Source organism: Salmo salar, chromosome 10, assembly GCF_965601325.2.
Source record: "Salmo salar chromosome 10, fSalSal1, whole genome shotgun sequence".
Lineage (NCBI taxonomy): Eukaryota > Metazoa > Chordata > Actinopteri > Salmoniformes > Salmonidae > Salmo > Salmo salar.
The window spans coordinates 108,971,188-108,993,380 of record NC_138300.1 but is presented as its reverse complement, the minus strand read 5'-3'; the positions used below and the strand labels follow the sequence as shown (position 1 = coordinate 108,993,380).

General features: G+C 50.7%; 1 protein-coding gene across 2 annotated transcripts in view; it reads left to right on the top strand.

Annotated features, from left to right (window-relative positions):
• Positions 1–8,713: 8,713 nt before the first annotated feature.
• The window catches only part of LOC106561462 (F-actin-monooxygenase mical2b), a 40,641-nt gene continuing 27,161 nt past the window's right edge, over positions 8,714–22,193 (top strand). The window contains exons 1-9 of one of the 2 annotated variants that reach the window (XM_082957365.1): positions 8,714–10,162; positions 10,449–10,564; positions 12,284–12,410; positions 12,540–12,630; positions 13,316–13,463; positions 14,582–14,781; positions 16,999–17,102; positions 20,588–20,656; positions 20,782–20,907. In XM_082957365.1, coding sequence (XP_082813491.1) covers positions 10,058–10,162; positions 10,449–10,564; positions 12,284–12,410; positions 12,540–12,630; positions 13,316–13,463; positions 14,582–14,781; positions 16,999–17,102; positions 20,588–20,656; positions 20,782–20,907 — 1,086 coding nt within the window. In that variant the 5' untranslated portion in view covers positions 8,714–10,057. The remainder of the gene's footprint in view (positions 10,163–10,448; positions 10,565–12,283; positions 12,411–12,539; positions 12,631–13,315; positions 13,464–14,581; positions 14,782–16,998; positions 17,103–20,587; positions 20,657–20,781; positions 20,908–22,193) is intronic. The other variant, XM_082957364.1, reaches the window with a different exon arrangement.

Here is a 22,193-nt window from a genome sequence, read left to right as displayed (position 1 = left end):
CTAGACGTGTGTGTGTGTGGACGCACGCGTTTATCTAGACGTGTGTGTGTGTGTGGACGCACGCGTTTATCTAGACGTGTGTGTGTGTGTGTGGACGCACGCGTTTATCTAGACGTGTGTGTGTGTGTGTGGACGCACGCGTTTATCTAGACGTGTGTGTGTGTGTGGACGCACGCGTTTATCTAGACGTGTGTGTGTGTGGACGCACGCGTTTATCTAGACGTGTGTGTGTGTGTTGTGGACGCACGCGTTTATCTAGACGTGTGTGGCGCGTGTGTGTGTGTGTGTGGACGCACGCGTTTATCTAGACGTGTGTGTGTGTGTGTGGACGCACGCGTTTATCTAGACGTGTGTGTGTGTGTGTGGACGCACGCGTTTATCTAGACGTGTGTGTGTGTGTGTGGACGCACGCGTTTATCTAGACGTGTGTGTGTGTGTGTGGGACGCACGCGTTTATCTAGACGGTGTGTGTGTGTGGACGCACGCGTTTATCTAGACGTGTGTGTGTGTGTGTGGACGCACGCGTTTATCTAGACGTGTGTGTGGACGCACGCGTTTATCTAGACGTGTGTGTGTGGACGCACGCGTTTATCTAGACGTGTGTGTGTGGACGCACGCGTTTATCTAGACGTGTGTGTGTGGACGCACGCGTTTATCTAGACGTGTGTGTGGACGCACGCGTTTATCTAGACGTGTGTGTGGACGCACGCGTTTATCTAGACGTGTGTGTGGACGCACGCGTTTATCTAGACGTGTGTGTGGACGCACGCGTTTATCTAGACGTGTGTGTGGACGCACGCGTTTATCTAGACGTGTGTGTGGACGCACGCGTTTATCTAGACGTGTGTGTGGACGCACGCGTTTATCTAGACGTGTGTGTGGACGCACGCGTTTATCTAGACGTGTGTGTGGACGCACGCGTTTATCTAGACGTGTGTGTGGACGCACGCGTTTATCTAGACGTGTGTGTGGACGCACGCGTTTATCTAGACGTGTGTGTGGACGCACGCGTTTATCTAGACGTGTGTGTGTGGACGCACGCGTTTATCTAGACGTGTGTGTGTGGACGCACGCGTTTATCTAGACGTGTGTGTGTGGACGCACGCGTTTATCTAGACGTGTGTGTGTGGACGCACGCGTTTATCTAGACGTGTGTGTGTGTGGACGCACGCGTTTATCTAGACGTGTGTGTGTGTGGACGCACGCGTTTATCTAGACGTGTGTGTGTGTGTGGACGCACGCGTTTATCTAGACGTGTGTGTGTGTGTGGACGCACGCGTTTATCTAGACGTGTGTGTGTGTGTGGACGCACGCGTTTATCTAGACGTGTGTGTGTGTGTGGACGCACGCGTTTATCTAGACGTGTGTGTGTGTGTGGACGCACGCGTTTATCTAGACGTGTGTGTGTGTGTGGACGCACGCGTTTATCTAGACGTGTGTGTGTGTGTGGACGCACGCGTTTATCTAGACGTGTGTGTGTGTGTGGACGCACGCGTTTATCTAGACGTGTGTGTGTGTGTGGACGCACGCGTTTATCTAGACGTGTGTGTGTGTGGACGCACGCGTTTATCTAGACGTGTGTGTGTGTGGACGCACGCGTTTATCTAGACGTGTGTGTGTGTGTGGACGCACGCGTTTATCTAGACGTGTGTGTGTGTGGACGCACGCGTTTATCTAGACGTGTGTGTGTGTGTGGACGCACGCGTTTATCTAGACGTGTGTGTGTGTGGACGCACGCGTTTATCTAGACGTGTGTGTGTGTGTGGACGCACGCGTTTATCTAGACGTGTGTGTGTGTGTGGACGCACGCGTTTATCTAGACGTGTGTGTGTGTGGACGCACGCGTTTATCTAGACGTGTGTGTGTGTGGACGCACGCGTTTATCTAGACGTGTGTGTGTGTGGACGCACGCGTTTATCTAGACGTGTGTGTGTGTGGACGCACGCGTTTATCTAGACGTGTGTGTGTGTGGACGCACGCGTTTATCTAGACGTGTGTGTGTGTGTGTGGACGCACGCGTTTATCTAGACGTGTGTGTGTGTGTGTGGACGCACGCGTTTATCTAGACGTGTGTGTGTGTGTGTGGACGCACGCGTTTATCTAGACGTGTGTGTGGACGCACGCGTTTATCTAGACGTGTGTGTGGACGCACGCGTTTATCTAGACGTGTGTGTGTGTGTGGACGCACGCGTTTATCTAGACGTGTGTGTGTGGACGCACGCGTTTATCTAGACGTGTGTGTGGACGCACGCGTTTATCTAGACGTGTGTGTGTGTGTGTGGACGCACGCGTTTATCTAGACGTGTGTGTGTGTGTGTGGACGCACGCGTTTATCTAGACGTGTGTGTGTGTGGGGTGGTGTGTGTGTGTGGACGCACGCGTTTATCTAGACGTGTGTGTGTGTGTGTGGACGCACGCGTTTATCTAGACGTGTGTGTGTGTGGACGCACGCGTTTATCTAGACGTGTGTGTGTGTGGACGCACGCGTTTATCTAGACGTGTGTGTGTGTGGGACGCACGCGTTTATCTAGACGTGTGTGTGTGTGGACGCACGCGTTTATCTAGACGTGTGTGTGTGTGGTGGACGCACGCGTTTATCTAGACGTGTGTGTGTGTGTGGACGCACGCGTTTATCTAGACGTGTGTGTGTGTGTGGACGCACGCGTTTAACTAGACGTGTGTGTGTGTGTGGACGCACGCGTTTATCTAGACGTGTGTGTGTGTGTGGTGTGGACGCACGCGTTTATCTAGACGTGTGTGTGTGTGTGGACGCACGCGTTTATCTAGACGTGTGTGTGTGTGTGTGGACGCACGCGTTTATCTAGACGTGTGTGTGTGTGTGGACGCACGCGTTTATCTAGACGTGTGTGTGTGTGTGTGTGGACGCACGCGTTTATCTAGACGTGTGTGTGTGTGTGTGGACGCACGCGTTTATCTAGACGTGTGTGTGTGTTGTGTGTGGACGCACGCGTTTATCTAGACGTGTGTGTGTGTGTGTGTGTGTGGACGCACGCGTTTATCTAGACGTGTGTGTGTGTGTGTGTGTGGACGCACGCGTTTATCTAGACGTGTGTGTGTGTGTGTGGACGCACGCGTTTATCTAGACGTGTGTGTGTGTGTGTGTGGACGCACGCGTTTATCTAGACGTGTGTGTGTGTGTGTGTGTGTGGACGCACGCGTTTATCTAGACGTGTGTGTGTGTGTGTGGACGCACGCGTTTATCTAGACGTGTGTGTGTGTGTTGACGCACGCGTTTATCTAGACGTGTGTGTGTGTGTGACGCACGCGTTTATCTAGACGTGTGTGTGTGTGACGCACGCGTTTATCTAGACGTGTGTGTGTGTGTGTGGACGCACGCGTTTATCTAGACGTGTGTGTGTGTGTGGACGCACGCGTTTATCTAGACGTGTGTGTGTGTGGACGCACGCGTTTATCTAGACGTGTGTGTGTGTGTGGACGCACGCGTTTATCTAGACGTGTGTGTGTGTGTGGACGCACGCGTTTATCTAGACGTGTGTGTGTGTGTGGACGCACGCGTTTATCTAGGTGTGTGTGGACGCACGCGTTTATCTAGACGTGTGTGTGTGTGTGTGGACGCACGCGTTTATCTAGACGTGTGTGTGTGTGTGTGTGTGGACGCACGCGTTTATCTAGACGTGTGTGTGTGTGTGTGTGGACGCACGCGTTTATCTAGACGTGTGTGTGTGTGTGTGGACGCACGCGTTTATCTAGACGTGTGTGTGTGTGTGGACGCACGCGTTTATCTAGACGTGTGTGTGTGTGTGTGGACGCACGCGTTTATCTAGACGTGTGTGTGTGTGTGTGGACGCACGCGTTTATCTAGACGTGTGTGTGTGTGTGTGTGGACGCACGCGTTTATCTAGACGTGTGTGTGTGGACGCACGCGTTTATCTAGACGTGTGTGTGTGGACGCACGCGTTTATCTAGACGTGTGTGTGTGGACGCACGCGTTTATCTAGACGTGTGTGTGTGGACGCACGCGTTTATCTAGACGTGTGTGTGTGTGTGGACGCACGCGTTTATCTAGACGTGTGTGTGTGTGTGGACGCACGCGTTTATCTAGACGTGTGTGTGTGTGTGGACGCACGCGTTTATCTAGACGTGTGTGTGTGTGTGGACGCACGCGTTTATCTAGACGTGTGTGTGTGTGTGGACGCACGCGTTTATCTAGACGTGTGTGTGTGTGTGTGTGGACGCACGCGTTTATCTAGACGTGTGTGTGTGTGTGTGGACGCACGCGTTTATCTAGACGTGTGTGTGTGTGTGTGGACGCACGCGTTTATCTAGACGTGTGTGTGTGTGTGTGGACGCACGCGTTTATCTAGACGTGTGTGTGTGTGTGTGGACGCACGCGTTTATCTAGACGTGTGTGTGTGTGTGTGGACGCACGTGTTTATCTAGACGTGTGTGTGTGTGTGTGGACGCACGTGTTTATCTAGACGTGTGTGTGTGTGTGTGGACGCACGTGTTTATCTAGACATGTGTGTGTGGACGCACGCGTTTATCTAGACATGTGTGTGTGTACGCACGCGTTTATCTAGACGTGTGTGTGTGTGTGGACGCACGCGTTTATCTAGACGTGTGTGTGTGTGTGGACGCACGCGTTTATCTAGACGTGTGTGTGTGTGTGGACGCACGCGTTTATCTAGACGTGTGTGTGTGTGTGGACGCACGCGTTTATCTAGACGTGTGTGTGTGTGTATGGACGCACGCGTTTATCTAGACGTGTGTGTGTGTGTGGACGCACGCGTTTATCTAGACGTGTGTGTGTGTGTGTGGACGCACGCGTTTATCTAGACGTGTGTGTGTGTGTGTGGACGCACGCGTTTATCTAGACGTGTGTGTGTGTGTGTGGACGCACGCGTTTATCTAGACGTGTGTGTGGACGCACGCGTTTATCTAGACGTGTGTGTGTGTGTGGTGGACGCACACGTTTATCTAGACGTGTGTGTGTGTGTGTGGACGCACGCGTTTATCTAGACGTGTGTGTGTGTGTGTGGACGCACGCGTTTATCTAGACGTGTGTGTGTGTGTGTGGACGCACGCGTTTATCTAGACGTGTGTGTGTGTGTGTGGACGCACGCGTTTATCTAGACGTGTGTGTGTGTGTGGACGCACGCGTTTATCTAGACGTGTGTGTGTGACGCACGCGTTTATCTAGACGTGTGGGTGTGTGTGGACGCACGCGTTTATCTAGACGTGTGGGTGTGTGTGGACGCACGCGTTTATCTAGACGTGTGTGTGTGTGTGTGGACGCACGCGTTTATCTAGACGTGTGTGTGTGTGTGTGGACGCACGCGTTTATCTAGACGTGTGTGTGTGTGTGTGGACGCACGCGTTTATCTAGACGTGTGTGTGTGTGTGTGTGTGGACGCACGCGTTTATCTAGACGTGTGTGTGTGTGTGTGTGTGGACGCACGCGTTTATCTAGACGTGTGTGTGTGTGTGTGGACGCACGCGTTTATCTAGACGTGTGTGTGTGTGTGTGTGTGGACGCACGCGTTTATCTAGACGTGTGTGTGTGTGTGTGGACGCACGCGTTTATCTAGAGGTGTGTGTGTGGACGCGTTTATCTAGACGTGTGTGTGTGTGTGTGTGTGTGTGGACGCGTTTATCTAGACGTGTGTGTGTGGACGCACGTGTTTATCTAGAGGTGTGTGTGGACGCACGCGTTTATCTAGACGTGTGTGTGTGTGTGTGTGTGTGTGTGTGTGTGTGTGTGTGGACGCACGCGTTTATCTAGACGTGTGTGTGTGTGTGTGGACGCACGCGGTTATCTAGACGTGTGTGTGTGTGTGTGTGGACGCACGCGGTTATCTAGAAGTGTGTGTGTGGACGCACGCGTTTATCTAGAGGTGTGTGTGGACGCACGCGTTTATCTAGAAGTGTGTGTGTGGACGCACGCGTTTATCTAGACTTGTGTGTGTGTGTGTGTGTGTGTGTGTGTGTGTGTGTGGACGCACGCGTTTATCTAGACGTGTGTGTGTGGACGCACGTGTTTATCTAGAGGTGTGTGTGGACGCACGCGTTTATCTAGAGGTGTGTGTGGACGCACGCGTTTATCTAGAGGTGTGTGTGGACGCACGCGTTTATCTAGACGTGTGTGTGTGGACGCACGCGTTTATCTAGACGTGTGTGTGTGTGTGTGTGTGGACGCACGCGTTTATCTAGACGTGTGTGTGTGTGGATGCACGCGTTTATCTAGACGTGTGTGTGTGTGTGGACGCACGCGTTTATCTAGATGTGTGGACGCACGCTTTTATCTAGACGTGTGTGTGTGTGTGTGGACGCACGCGTTTATCTAGAAGTGTGTGTGTGTGTGTGGACGCACGCGTTTATCTAGAAGTGTGTGTGTGTGTGTGGACGCACGCGTTTATCTAGAAGTGTGTGTGTGTGTGTGGACGCACGCGTTTATCTAGACGTGTGTGTGTGTGTGTGTGTGTGTGTGTGTGTGTGTGTGTGTGGACGCACGCGTTTATCTAGACGTGTGTGTGTGTGTGTGGACGCACGCGGTTATCTAGACGTGTGTGTGTGTGTGTGTGTGGACGCACGCGGTTATCTAGAAGTGTGTGTGTGGACGCACGCGTTTATCTAGAGGTGTGTGTGGACGCACGCGTTTATCTAGAAGTGTGTGTGTGGACGCACGCGTTTATCTAGACGTGTGTGTGTGTGTGGACGCACTTGTTTATCTAGACGTGTGTGTGTGTGGACGCACGCGTTTATCTAGACGTGTGTGTGTGTGTGTGTGTGTGGACGCACGCGTTTATCTAGACGTGTGTGTGTGTGGACGCACGCGTTTATCTAGACGTGTGTGTGTGTGTGTGTGTGTGTGTGTGTGTGGACGCACGCGTTTATCTAGACGTGTGTGTGTGTGTGTGGACGCACGCGTTTATCTAGAGGTGTGTGTGTGGACGCGTTTATCTAGACGTGTGTGTGTGTGTGTGTGTGTGGACGCGTTTATCTAGACGTGTGTGTGTGTGTGTGGACGCACGCGTTTATCTAGACGTGTGTGTGTGTGTGTGTGTGTGTGTGTGTGTGGACGCACGCGTTTATCTAGACGTGTGTGTGGACGCACGCGTTTATCTAGACGTGTGTGTGTGGACGCACGCATTTATCTAGACGTGTGTGTGTGTGTGTGTGTGGACGCACGCGTTTATCTAGACGTGTGTGTGTGTGGACGCACGCGTTTATCTAGACGTGTGTGTGTGTGTGGACGCACGCGTTTATCTAGATGTGTGGACGCACGCTTTTATCTAGACGTGTGTGTGTGTGTGTGGACGCACGCGTTTATCTAGAAGTGTGTGTGTGTGTGTGGACGCACGCGTTTATCTAGAAGTGTGTGTGTGTGTGTGGACGCACGCGTTTATCTAGACGTGTGTGTGTGTGTGTGTGTGTGTGTGTGTGTGTGTGGACGCACGCGTTTATCTAGACGTGTGTGTGTGTGTGTGGACGCACGCGGTTATCTAGACGTGTGTGTGTGTGTGTGTGGACGCACGCGGTTATCTAGAAGTGTGTGTGTGGACGCACGCGTTTATCTAGAGGTGTGTGTGGACGCACGCGTTTATCTAGAAGTGTGTGTGTGGACGCACGCGTTTATCTAGACGTGTGTGTGTGTGTGGACGCACTTGTTTATCTAGACGTGTGTGTGTGTGGACGCACGCGTTTATCTAGACGTGTGTGTGGACGCACGCGTTTATCTAGATGTGTGGACGCACGCGTTTTTCTAGACGTGTGTGTGTGTGTGTGTGTGGACGCACGCGTTTATCTAGAAGTGTGTATGTGTGTGGACGCACGCGTTTATCTAGAAGTGTGTGTGTGTGTGTGGACGCACGCGTTTATCTAGAAGTGTGTGTGTGTGTGTGGATGCACGCGTTTATCTAGACGTGTGTGTGTGTGTGTGTGTGTGTGTGTGTGTGTGTGTGTGTGTGTGTGTGTGTGTGTGGACGCACGCGTTTATCTAGACGTGTGTGTGTGTGTGTGGACGCACGCGTTTATCTAGACGTGTGTGTGTGGACGCACGCGTTTATCTAGACGTGTGTGTGTGGACGCACGTGTTTATCTAGACGTGTGTGTGTGGACTTACGCGGTTATCTAGACGTGTGTGTGTGTGTGTGTGTGTGTGTGGACGCACGCGTTTATCTAGAAGTGTGTGTGGACGCACGCGTTTATCTAGAAGTGTGTGTGGACGCACGCGTTTATCTAGAAGTGTGTGTGGACGCACGCGTTTATCTAGAAGTGTGTGTGGACGCACGCGTTTATCTAGAAGTGTGTGTGTGTGTGTGTGTGTGGACGCACGCGTTTATCTAGAAGTGTGTGTGTGTGGACGCACGCGTTTATCTAGACGTGTGTGTGTGTGTGTGGACGCACGCGTTTATCTAGACGTGTGTGTGTGTGTGGACGCACGCGTTTATCTAGACGTGTGTGTGTGGACTTACGCGGTTATCTAGACGTGTGTGTGTGTGTGTGTGGACGCACGCGTTTATCTAGAAGTGTGTGTGTGGACGCACGCGTTTATCTAGAAGTGTGTGTGTGGACGCACGCGTTTATCTAGAAGTGTGTGTGTGGACGCACGCGTTTATCTAGAAGTGTGTGTGTGGACGCACGCGTTTATCTAGAAGTGTGTGTGTGGACGCACGCGTTTATCTAGAAGTGTGTGTGTGGACGCACGCGTTTATCTAGAAGTGTGTGTGGACGCACGCGTTTATCTAGAAGTGTGTGTGGACGCACGCGTTTATCTAGAAGTGTGTGTGTGTGGACGCACGCGTTTATCTAGAAGTGTGTGTGTGTGTGTGTGTGTGTGGACGCACGCGTTTATCTAGAAGTGTGTGTGTGTGTGGACGCACGCGTTTATCTAGACGTGTGTGTGTGGACGCACGTGTTTATCTAGACGTGTGTGTGTGTGTGTGGACGCACGCGTTTATCTAGACGTGTGTGTGTGTGTGTGTGTGGACGCACGCGTTTAACCAGACGTGTTTAACTACACTTCAGTGTCAGTCGGCACCAGTGATTACCGCCCCATTTCATTAGCATCCACAGGGAGGCACATCTGTCTCAAACCCAGCATGCTTCTCAACATCACACCGTGGGAGAGAGGCGCAGACAGTAGGCAACGGCCTCGTTTACATGAGTTATAAGGATGAGTGTTCTCTCTCTACAGGAAGCAGTCCTCTGAGAGGATGAGGGTGATGGGTGGTGTTAATTTTACAACAGTACACATTGTATCAGGACTTAGTCTATTAACAGACACAGCCCTCCCTGGCTTCATTTCCATTTTGTTTCCCGAAAGCTCGTTTTCATTTCATATCCTCCCTTTTTGAAGACCGACTCCTCATCCCTCCTGCTCTGAGTGTGACCTCTGTATGTAGTCTTAACTCTGATTATAGCACTGCTGCCTTGACTGATAAGTTGTCAGCAAGCTCTTGAATTGCATCTTTATCCCTACAATGAAAATCCGTTTTGATAAAATAATGGTGATCTGTAAGAATATTTGGGTAGAAGTGAAACCCCTGTAATTGCTTGCTCCCTGAGGTGAGACCTGTTCCTTTTGATGTTTCAGAAGCTGGTTCAAATCAACTGCCTTTTACTGTATAGTGTTTCCAATCCTGCTTATGTGTTCAGAAATGTTGAACAAAAGTCTAGGGCAACAGTAAAGTATTTGGGACCTGTGTTCACCTCCTCAGTCTGATCTCCACAGAATCAAGAGAGATTAGATACAGTAGGTTGGGCCCTGATGTTCTGCCGACCATGTGACCTGACCAGGATAATCTTAAGCCCCAGTTATAGTCTACAACCATCTCTATGGGCCTGGTAAAGGTAGAGCTCTGATCCTTTCGGAGCAATACCACTGATTTCCCATCAACCCTCCCTTTTTCTTGTCGTGCAGGATCACGTTGAAACAGAGAAGCTGCTGGGCCGAGACAACGTGAACCAGGAGGCTCTTCTGTCCTACGCCCGTGAGGCGGCCGACTTTGGCACCAACTACCAGTTGCCCTCTCTAGACTACGCCATCAACCACTGCAGCCAGCCCGACGTGGCCATGTTCGACTTCACCTGCATGTACGCCTCGGAGAACGCAGCTCTGGTCAGGGAGAAGTACGGACACCAGCTTCTTGTGTCCCTGGTGGGGGACAGTCTACTGGAGGTGAGGGGGGGTTGACTTCATACTAGATGTTGTACTGTTATGGGTGAAATGTATACGCACAACTAGGTTCTATTAAATCCTGTTTCAACTTGTTTGAAGAAACAAATGTGGGAAGGGTTTTCTGGGGATTGTTTTCCTTTGGGATGGTTCCAGTAGATCAGATGAGCATGGTTTTCCCCAAACATTCCCTATTGGCAGATTCTGAACATTTCCAGTTTGCTTATGTCGCTCAACTACTAGTGTGTCTCCTGAATGTATTGACCCTGTACATGTTCTCTTTCTCTAGCCCTTCTGGCCCATGGGGACTGGCTGTGCTCGAGGCTTCCTGGCTGCCTTTGACACGGTGTGGATGGTGAGGGGCTGGGTGCAGGGCAAGACCCCCCTGGAGATCCTGGCAGAAAGGTACTACAGTAGGCTGACGGATGTGACTGAAGTAATATGTACGTCCACACATAGACCTAATGGGATGAGCTTCTACTACTTCATCCATAATGAGAAACTGGTTTCAGTAACTGAAAAAATTGCTGTCAAGTGTTACAGGTTAGTAAATGTTAGTAAATGTTTGGTTATTCTATTAGTGGACGTTAAGGTAATTGTTTTTATTTGTAACTTTTTTTGTGGTGTTTACTGTTCCGCTGTGTAACAGGTCATCTGTTTGGCTTTTAACCTCTCTGGGCTAGGTGGCACCAAATCGTCCCACCTACGTAACAGCCAGTGTAATCCCGTGGCGCGTTATTGAAAAACCTCAAACATATGACTATTTTACACCATTTTAAAGACAAGACTCTCGTTAATCTAACCACACTGTCCGATTTCAAAAAGGCTTTACAACGAAAGCAAAACATTAGATTATGTCAGCAGAGTACCCAGCCAGAAATAATCAGACACCCATTTTTCAAGATAGCATATAATGTCACAAAAACCCAAACCACAGCTAAATGCAGCACTAACCTTTGATCTTCATCAGATGACAACCCTAGGACATTATGTTATACAATACATGCATGTTTTGTTCAATCAAGTTCATATTTATATCAAAAACCAGCTTTTTACATTAGCATGTGACTAGCATTCCCACCGAACACTGCCGGTGAATTTACTAAATTACTCACGATAAACGTTCACAAAAAGCATAACAATTATTTTAAGAATTATAGATACAGAACTCCTCTATGCACTCGATATGTCCGATTTTAAAATAGCTTTTCGGTGAAAGCACATTTTGCAATATTCTCAGTAGATAGCCCGGCATCACAGGGCTAGCTATTTAGACACCCAGCAAGTTTAGCACTCACCAAAGTCAGATTTACTATAAGAAAAATGTTATTACCTTTGCTGTCTTCGTCAGAATGCACTCCCAGGACTTCTACTTCAATAACAAATGTTGGTTTGGTTCAAAATAATCCATAGTTATATCCAAACAGCGGCGTTTTGTTCGTGCGTTCAAGACACTATCCGAAAGGGTAAATAAGGGTGACGAGCATGGCGCAATTCGTGACAAAAAAATTCTAAATATTCCATTACCGTACTTCGAAGCATGTCAACCGCTGTTTAAAATCAATTTTTATGCCATTTTTCTCATAAAAAAGCGATAATATTCCGACCGGGAATCTGCGTTTAGGTAAACAGACGAAAGAAAATAAAGCATTCGGTCGACTCGGGCACGCGCCTAAGCCCATAGTACTCTGATCGGCCACTTGCCAAAAGCGATAATGTGTTTCAGCCAGAGGCTGCCTCGATATCGTTCAGCTTTTTCCCGGGCTCTGAGAGCCTATGGGAGCCGTAGGAAGTGTCACGTTAGAGCAAAGATCCTCAGTCTTCAATAAAAAGAGCCAAGATGAAACACAACTTGTCAGACAGGCCACTTCCTGCATGGAATCTTCTCAGGTTTTGGCCTGCCATTTGAGTTCTGTTATACTCACAGACACCATTCAAACAGTTTTAGAAACTTTAGGGTGTTTTCTATCCAAAGCCAATAATTATATGCATATTCTAGTTACTGGGCAGGAGTAGTAACCAGATTAAATCGGGTACGTTTTTTTATCCGGCCGTGTCAATACTGCCCCCTAGCCCTAACAGGTTAACAGAAACTGAATGATCATCTTCTGTTACGTTTTGTAGGGAGAGTCTCTACAGGCTATTACCCCAAACAACGACAGAGAACATCTCAAAGAACTTTGAGCAGTACACCATTGACCCGGTAACTCGGTACCCCAACCTCAACTCCAGCTGTGTCAAGCCACATCAGGTCTGTCTGAGATGGAGAGTACCTCACACTTTAAACAGGTTGTTTTATTTACAACAGTTGACATTAACATGCTTGACATGTATTGACATTTTCATGTTAAAGAAACTCATCACGCGAACTCTCTCTCAGGTGTGTCACCTGTTCATAAACGGGCAGCAGGACTCCTATCCTCTGGAACGCTGTGGACCCACGCATACATCTGTCAGTCTCTCCAGACGAGGTGAGTCGTCACGAAAACAGACTGACCACAGTCTGAGACCTGTCATTTCTCAGCCTGTCATCTCTGACTAACCCAGGTGTGATGGATCATCCTCTAATCATATCACAGGCTCAGACACAGCCAGGACATAGAAATACAATTACGCCTGCACTTCCACCCATCATGGATCATTGACTTGAATGGGAACGTCCGTTCTACAGGTAGCCTAGTGGTTAAGAGCGTTGGGCTAGTAACCGAAAGGTCGCTGTTAAGTCTGCTAGGGGATTCGAACCAATCTGTTGATGTGCCCTCGAGCAAGGCACTAAACACTAATTGCTCTAGATAGGAGTGTCTGCTAAATGACTAGTTGTATTTCTATGGGGCAGGAGCTGACCGTGAGGATCGGTCATTAGGACTTCTATCTGGTTATCCAATAATCTTACCTCAGCTGACAGTTAAGCCATTGTTCCTTTTATTATCACAGTTACAGGCTGGCACATTAAACAGGGTCAAACATGCCCAACAAAAGCGTGTGCTGGCCAACGCTCCCCTTCCCTCATACTACTCCCTTAACTTTGAGGTGTTATTACACCACTGTGATGTCTATGAACAGTAGCCTGGTGTGTTTATCTTTCTCTGTGGCTTTTGTTATTTGGTGAGGATGTCAGTGATTGGCTGACTGATTGGTTGACCCCTCTTCTTCCAGAGTCGGACATCCGGCCAAGCCGCCTCCTCACCTGGTGTCAGAAGCAGACTCGGGGTTATAGAGGCGTGGACGTCACCAACCTCACCACCTCCTGGAAGAGTGGCCTGGCGCTCTGTGCTCTTATACACCTCATCCGGCCTGACCTCATGTGAGAGAACACACATGTATATACATTGTATACACACACACACAGTCGTTGTCTTATCACCATCATCAAAACACACACTGATTATCATCTTGTCTGTGACCATGCACTGCTTTTGGTTCTGTCACATGTTATGCTGTTGAAAATGTCAACAGTGGCCTTGATTATACTGTTGACAAAACTTCTGTTAAACTTAAGGTGTGGGACTCGAGTTACAAACTGTCCAATATGTCCTGAACTTTGTAGGAAACAGCTAGATTTGTCTTAAGTAGATAAATGGCCTAAACCACACAAAGGAAAGAGCATTTGGTTATCATATTGCACTCTAAATTTTTATAAAGCATTTGATCTTCCAGTATTGGATACTGACGGCACTTATGAGGAGCTCCACGCCTTGAAATGTTTCCGGTTTACCTAAATGTCAAATGGGTTTTATCCCTTACGCTGTGTCAAATGGGGGTTTATCCCTTACGCTGTGTCAAATGGGGGTTTATCCCTTACGCTGTGTCAAATGGGGGTTTATCCCTTACGCTGTGTCAAATGGGGGTTTATCCCTTACGCTGTGTCAAATGGGGGTTTATCCCTTACGCTGTGTCAAATGGGGGTTTATCCCTTACGCTGTGTCAAATGGGGTTTTATCCCTTACGCTGTGTCAAATGGGGTTTTATCCCTTACGCTGTGTCAAATGGGGGTTTTATCCCTTACGCTGTGTCAAATGGGGGTTTTATCCCTTACGCTGTGTCAAATGGGGTTTGATCCCTTACGCTGTGTCGATGCAGTCTGAGCGGGCTGGGGGTACAGTCGTGATGACCTTATCCCTCTGGCTCTAGCTCCCGATTGGGTAATCCCCCCCACCCACCTTCCTTTCTGTGTCACCGGTGCATGTGATTGGACAGTTCATTCTGAATTAAACCATTTTATTGAAAGGAAACATGTTCATAACATTACTATGGGCTGTTGCGAAGGGCCTTAGATATCATCTTTTCAGTTCCCCTTTCATCACTCTGGTGTGGAAAGCAGAATGATTATAAAATGCATCATTAAACCAACAATCTGAACTTTATTGAGATCTTATAGGATGTAAACCTGATGCCTCATCTCTTTCTCGCTCTCCATCCTAGCGACTTTGACGCCCTGAATGAGGAGGACTCAGCCAAGAACAACCAGCTGGCCTTTGACATAGCAGAGCGTGAATTTGGTATCCAGCCTGTGACCACAGGGAAGGAGATGGCTCTGGACCAGGACCCAGACAAGCTGATGATGGTGCTGTACATCTCTAAGGTTTACGAGATGTTCCACAACTCACCTGCATCCATCACTGGTAGGCTGCTGTTCTGGGTCGTTCTCTCATGCCTCATCTGATGCCACAGTACAACACACTTTCAGAAGTAGCTACTGCACACACAGCCCCTGCTCAAGAGAGTCTACTTCCTGAAGCGCCAGAAATGTAAACTCCATGCACAACAGTTACATAATGGAACCCGATATTCCGATATGTTACCTACCATACTACATATGGAAAATAATGTTGCTATAATGCCGACTATTCTCCATAAATTACTCCATAACTGTGGAGTTTTACTACTTCTAAGGTATGCTATATTTCAGTTACATGCAGTATTCTGAAGGTTAGATTGAGGTAAGCTTCAATACATAATGAGGATGGTGTGTGACTGAGCGGTTATGACTTTGCGTCTGTCATGGTAGGATAGGATTGCATGTTACACATACAGTTGAAGTTGGAAGTTTACATACACCTTAGCCAAATACATTTAAACTCAGTTTTTCACATTTCCTGACATTTAATCCTAGTAAAAATTCCCTGTTTTAGGTCAGGTAGGATTAACACTTTATTTTAAGAATTTGAAATGTCAGAATAATAGTAGAGAATGATTTCAGCTTTTATTTCTTTCATCACATTCCCAGTGGGCCTTGCTCGCACACACATTTTCAGTTCTGCCCACACACTTTCTATAGGCTTGAGGTCAGGGCTTTTTGAGGGCCACTCCAATACCTTGACTTCGTTGTCCTTTAAGCCATTTTGCCACAACTTTGGAAGTATGCTTGGGGTCATTGTCCATTTGGAAGACCCATTTGCGACCAAGCTTTAACTTCCTGACTGATGTCTTGATGTTGCTTCAATATATCCACATAATTTACCTGCCTCATGATGCCATCTATTTTGTGAAGTACACCAGTCCCTCCTGCAGCAAAGCACCCCCACAACATGATGCTGCCACCCCCGTGCTTCACGGTTGGGATGGTGTTCTTCGGCTTGCAAGCATCCCCCTTTTTCCTCCAAACATAACAATGGTCATTATGGCCAAACAGTTCTATTTTTGTTTCATCAGACCAGAGGACGTTTCTCCTAAAAGTACAATCTTTGTCCCCAGGTGCAATTGCAAACTGTAGTCTGGCTTTTTTATGGTGGCTTTGGAGCGGTGGCTTCTTCCTTGCTGAGCGGCCTTTCAGGTTATGTTGATATAGGACTTGTTTTACTGTGGATATAGATACTTTTGTACCTGTTTCCTCCAGCATCTTCACAGGGCACTTTGCTGCTGTTCTGGGATCGATTTGCACTTTTTGCGCCACAGTACGTTCATCTCTAGGAGACAGAACGCGTCTCCTTCCTGTTTATACTTGTGTACTATTGTTTGTACAGATGAACATAATACCTTCAGGCGTTTGGAAAGTGCTCCCAAGGATGAACCAGACTTGTGGCCCACAATTTACTTTCTGAGGTCTTGGCTGATTTCATTTGATTTTCCCATGATGTCAAGCAAAGAGGCACTGAGTTTGAACGTAGGCCTTGAAATACTTCCACAGGTACACCTCCAATTGACTCAAATGATGTCAATTAGTTTATCAGAAGCTTCTAAAGCTTTATTTTTAGCTTGAAACATTTTCTGGAATTTTCCAAGCTGTTTAAAGGCACAGTCAACTTAGTGTATGTAAACTTATGACCCACTGGAATTGTGATTAAGTGAAATAACCTGTCTGTAAACAATTGTTGGAAAAATTACTTGTCATGCACAAAGTAGATGTCCTAACTGACTTGCCAAAACTATAGTTTGTTAACAAGACATTTGTGGAGTGGTTAAAAAAACAAGGTTTAATGACTCCAACCTAAGTGTATGTAAACTGACGATTTCAACTGTACATGTAGGCCCCAGTTCAGGTCACCTCACGCTCGTGGTAATAATAATGCCTCTATGAGCTATATGGCTGCCTTTATAGAATACAGAAGGTGTTATGGCATGCTATTCAACAAAAATACTAATGATTTAGCCAGATAATTGGTTAATGGGGGGAACTAATGGGTAATGCCCTCACAATAGTCTGACACTTGCTTAATCATATTGAACCCGTTTCAAACTGGGGATACTGTAGTCTTGTTTGCTTTTATTTTCACATTTCTCTATCAGGTTACCCTCTAGATTTGGCTTGACCTGGTTTGAATGGTTTAATACGGTATGTGTATTATAGTATATCACGTATCAAAATGCTCATTACAACACGCTGCTATGATTTGTTACAGGTACAAGGGAAATGGATGAGAACAATGAGGACTATTCATCCAAGTCTGCAAACTCAGTTTACAACTTAATGAACCAAACACAGCCAAGAAAGAGGATCCCAAAGGTAACATGAGCTCGCTCTCTCTCCCTCTGGCTCGCTCGCTCTCTCTCCCTCTGGCTCGCTCGCTCTCTCTCCCTCTGGCTCGCTCGCTCTCTCTCCCTCTGGCTCGCTCGCTCTCTCTCCCTCTGGCTCGCTCGCTCTCTCTCCCTCTGGCTCGCTCGCTCTCTCTCCCTCTGGCTCGCTCGCTCTCTCTCCCTCTGGCTCGCTCGCTCTCTCTCCCTCTGGCTCGCTCGCTCTCTCTCCCTCTGGCTCGCTCGCTCTCTCTCCCTCTGGCTCGCTCGCTCTCTCTCCCTCTGGCTCGCTCGCTCTCTCTCCCTCTGGCTCGCTCGCTCTCTCTCCCTCTGGCTCGCTCGCTCTCTCTCCCTCTGGCTCGCTCGCTCTCTCTCCCTCTGGCTCGCTCGCTCTCTCTCCCTCTGGCTCGCTCGCTCTCTCTCCCTCTGGCTCGCTCGCTCTCCCTCCCTCTGGCTCTCCCTCCCTCTGGCTCGCTCGCTCGCTCTCCCTCTGGCTCGCTCTCCCTCTCTCCCTCTGGCTCGCTCGCTCTCTCTCCCTCTGGCTCGCTCGCTCTCTCTCCCTCTGGCTCGCTCGCTCTCTCTCCCTCTGGCTCGCTCGCTCTCTCTCCCTCTGGCTCGCTCGCTCTCTCTCCCTCTGGCTCGCTCGCTCTCTCTCCCTCTGGCTCGCTCGCTCTCTCTCCCTCTGGCTCGCTCGCTCTCTCTCCCTCTGGCTCGCTCGCTCTCTCTCCCTCTGGCTCGCTCGCTCTCTCTCCCTCTGGCTCGCTCGCTCTCTCTCCCTCTGGCTCGCTCGCTCTCTCTCCCTCTGGCTCGCTCGCTCTCTCTCCCTCTGGCTCGCTCGCTCTCTCTCCCTCTGGCTCGCTCGCTCTCTCTCCCTCTGGCTCGCTCGCTCTCTCTCCCTCTGGCTCGCTCGCTCTCTCTCCCTCTGGCTCGCTCGCTCTCCCTCCCTCTGGCTCGCTCTCCCTCTGGCTCGCTCGCTCGCTCTCCCTCTGGCTCGCTCTCCCTCCCTCCCTCTGGCTCGCTCTCCCTCTGGCTCGCTCGCTCGCTCTCCCTCTGGCTCGCTCTCCCTCCCTCCCTCTGGCTCGCTCGCTCGCTCTCTCGCTCTCCCTCCCTCTGGCTCGCTCGCTCGCTCTCTCGCTCTCCCTCCCTCTGGCTCGCTCGCTCGCTCTCTCGCTCTCCCTCCCTCTGGCTCGCTCTCTCGCTCTCCCTCCCTCTGGCTCGCTCTCTCGCTCTCCCTCCCTCTGGCTCGCTCTCTCGCTCTCCCTCCCTCTGGCTCGCTCTCTCGCTCTCCCTCCCTCTGGCTCGCTCTCTCGCTCTCCCTCCCTCTGGCTCGCTCTCTCGCTCTCTCTCCCTCCCTCTGGCTCGCTCTCTCGCTCTCTCTCCCTCCCTCTGGCTGGCTCGCTCGCTCGCTCTCTCTCTCCTCCCTCTGGCTCGCTCGCTCGCTCTCTCTCTCTCTCCCTCTGGCTCGCTCGCTCGCTCTCTCTCTCCCTCTGGCTCGCTCGCTCGCTCTCTCTCTCTCCCTCTGGCTCGCTCGCTCGCTCTCTCTCTCTCCCTCTGGCTCGCTCGCTCGCTCGCTCTCTCTCTCTCCCTCTGGCTCGCTCGCTCGCTCGCTCTCTCTCTCCCTCTGGCTCGCTCGCTCGCTCGCTCTCTCTCTCTCCCTCTGGCTCGCTCGCTCTCTCTCTCTCCCTCTGGCTCGCTCGCTCTCTCTCCCTCTGGCTCGCTCGCTCTCTCTCTCTCCCTCTGGCTCGCTCGCTCTCTCTCTCTCCCTCTGGCTCGCTCGCTCGCTCTCTCTCCCTCTGGCTCGCTCGCTCGCTCTCTCTCCCTCTGGCTCGCTCGCTCGCTCTCTCTCCCTCTGGCTCGCTCGCTCGCTCTCCCTCCCTCTGGCTCGCTCGCTCGCTCTCCCTCCCTCTGGCTCGCTCGCTCGCTCTCCCTCTGGCTCGCTCGCTCTCTCTCCCTCTGGCTCGCTCGCTCTCTCTCCCTCTGGCTCGCTCGCTCTCTCTCCCTCTGGCTCGCTCGCTCTCTCTCCCTCTGGCTCGCTCGCTCTCTCTCCCTCTGGCTCGCTCGCTCTCTCTCCCTCTGGCTCGCTCGCTCTCTCTCCCTCTGGCTCGCTCGCTCTCTCTCCCTCTGGCTCGCTCGCTCTCTCTCCCTCTGGCTCGCTCGCTCTCTCTCCCTCTGGCTCGCTCGCTCGCTCTCTCTCCCTCTGGCTCGCTCGCTCGCTCTCTCTCCCTCTGGCTCGCTCGCTCGCTCTCTCTCCCTCTGGCTCGCTCGCTCGCTCTCTCTCCCTCTGGCTCGCTCGCTCGCTCTCTCTCCCTCTGGCTCGCTCGCTCGCTCTCTCTCCCTCTGGCTCGCTCGCTCGCTCGCTCTCTCCCTCTGGCTCGCTCGCTCGCTCTCTCTCCCTCTGGCTCGCTCGCTCTCTCTCCCTCTGGCTCGCTCGCTCGCTCTCTCTCCCTCTGGCTCGCTCGCTCGCTCTCTCTCCCTCTGGCTCGCTCGCTCGCTCTCTCTCCCTCTGGCTCGCTCGCTCGCTCTCTCTCCCTCTGGCTCGCTCTCTCTCTCTCCCTCTGGCTCGCTCGCTCTCTCTCTCTCCCTCTGGCTCGCTCGCTCTCTCTCTCTCCCTCTGGCTCGCTCGCTCTCTCTCTCTCCCTCTGGCTCGCTCGCTCTCTCTCTCTCTGGCTCTCTCTCCCTCTGGCTCGCTCGCTCGCTCTCTGGCTCTCTCTCCCTCTGGCTCGCTCGCTCGCTCTCTGGCTCTCTCTCCCTCTGGCTCGCTCGCTCGCTCTCTGGCTCTCCCTCCCTCTGGCTCGCTCGCTCGCTCGCTCGCTCTCTGGCTCTCCCTCCCTCTGGCTCGCTCGCTCGCTCGCTCGCTCTCTGGCTCTCCCTCCCTCTGGCTCGCTCGCTCGCTCTCTCGCTCTCCCTCCCTCTGGCTCGCTCTCTCGCTGGCTCGCTCGCTGGCTCTCTCGCTCTCCCTCCCTCTGGCTCGCTCTCTCGCTGGCTCGCTCGCTGGCTCTCTCGCTCTCCCTCCCTCTGGCTCGCTCGTTCGCTCTCTCTCCCTCTGGCTCGCTCTCTCTCCCTCTGGCTCGCTCTCTCTCCCTCTGGCTCGCTCTCTCTCCCTCTGGCTCGCTCTCTCTCCCTCTGGCTCGCTCTCTCTCCCTCTGGCTCGCTCTCTCTCGCTCTCTCTCGCGCTCTCTCGCTCTCTCTCGCGCTCTCTCGCGCTCTCTCGCGCTCTCTCGCGCTCTCTCGCGCTCTCTCGCGCTCTCTCTCGCTCCCTACGTCAAGTGTTTGTCAATGTAAGTGCATGTTAACTTTGCAGATAAAAGCAATTCCTCTGTGCCAATAGGAAAGTAGATAAGGTATGTGAATGAGAGATAATCCAGATCTTACAAGGCATACTTTCTTATGGATAACCCTCAGACTCCATAACCTTTGATTGTGACGTGAATGAGGGTAAAATAAACTGGTGTATTTTGTACTGCCTTTTCCTCGCAGGATGACAAGAGGCTGGAGGAAGATGACCCAATGAGCAAAAGACGAAGAAAGGGCAACTACTTAGAGGAGGTGTGTTTAGTAGCAACAAGTATATCTCGATCACGAGTATGGCTTTAGATGGAACTATTTTTGTGTTGTTAAAGGGACTGCTCATTCATTTGGCACTTTATCTCCATGGCTGGTTATGTCTCCAGTTGTCCTGTCAGAGTGCCCCTCCTGCAGGTGAGGGCGGAGAGCAGAGTAAGGTGCGCTCCATGGCAACCCAGCTGCTGGCCAAGATTGAGGAGAATGCAGCGCCTGGCGGTGCCCTGCGCAATAAGGTGAGCAGCTGTACTGTTCTCTGACCAGAAGGGTCAATGGTATGGTCCCTGTACGCTGTGCTGCGTAGAGACGGTGACAAATATCCCAGTAATGCAGGTAACGTGTATGGTTGCATACTGACTATACTCAATGCGCTCAGTGCTTATGGTTACTGTAAGACTATTCAGTTCTAGACTCTGTATGTTGGCCCAACATCATACTACCATTAAGACTGAATGTTCATGTTGTCCGTACGTTTCTTCTGATGGCTATCTGGTTTTAGAATCTTTACCACTGTACGAGTGCTTGCCGGCAGTCTTTTCAAATGTTTATGAAATTGTATTTTTATTTAGGAGGAGGTTGTGCATTTTAAACCATGATACAAAAGAGAATACAGTATGATTTGCCTGTGAAGCCACAGGAAAGGACTGTGAGTGGCTGTTAGCAGAACATATGTTCAAATACTCTAACTAAATGCCTTGAAATATCTGATTATGGCATTGAATGCCATGGAACACATGCAGTGTAATGGATGACCGCAGTGTGTGGTTTTGAATGGTAGTACAGAAACCAATCATTCTGTACTGCTTTCTCTGGTTTTTCCTATTCCTTCTGCTCTGTCCTGCTCCTCTTTCCCTTCCTGCATTTTCTGTCTGCTGCTCTGTCAGTCTGATTGGGACTCTGATTCAAGCCTTCCTTCATCTCCTTCTCTGGATATGATGGAGAGCCCTCGCTTCACTAAGCCCAAGGAACAGCCCCCTCCCCCTCCTCCACCCCTGCGCCCCAAGTGGCAGGTACAGCCAAATCACCCAAGCTGACCCAGGAAGGGTCAGCTACTGTGTTATAAACCCAATAATGTAGTTTAAAAATCCCCCAACCCCTAACCTATAGCCTACAATAACAAAATAATCAATGGTTAAAAATCACCATAGTCTAGGACAAGTCTTTGAAAATACACCCCTTTTACGCCACTCACTGTAGACATTGATGACCATGGAGGTTTGCCCTCTACTGGCTGGAGGTCAGTTCTTATTTACACATTGCCTTGTGTGTACGTCTGCTTTCAGCCCTCCATCTATATGCGACTCTTAGAAGAGCCTGCAGCCGTGGCGCAACCCACTGCCCTTCACATTCCAACAAGGTCCTAGAGTCCTCCACAGGATGATCAAACACAGGCCTCTCCGCGCACAGAGTTCGTGCAGCAGAGGGTGTGGATTCCACGCACCGAAACCCCAGACGATGTAGATTACCCAGAACACCCCTCTCCTGACCCCACAGGGATGAGACTAGAGAAGCTGGAGGACAG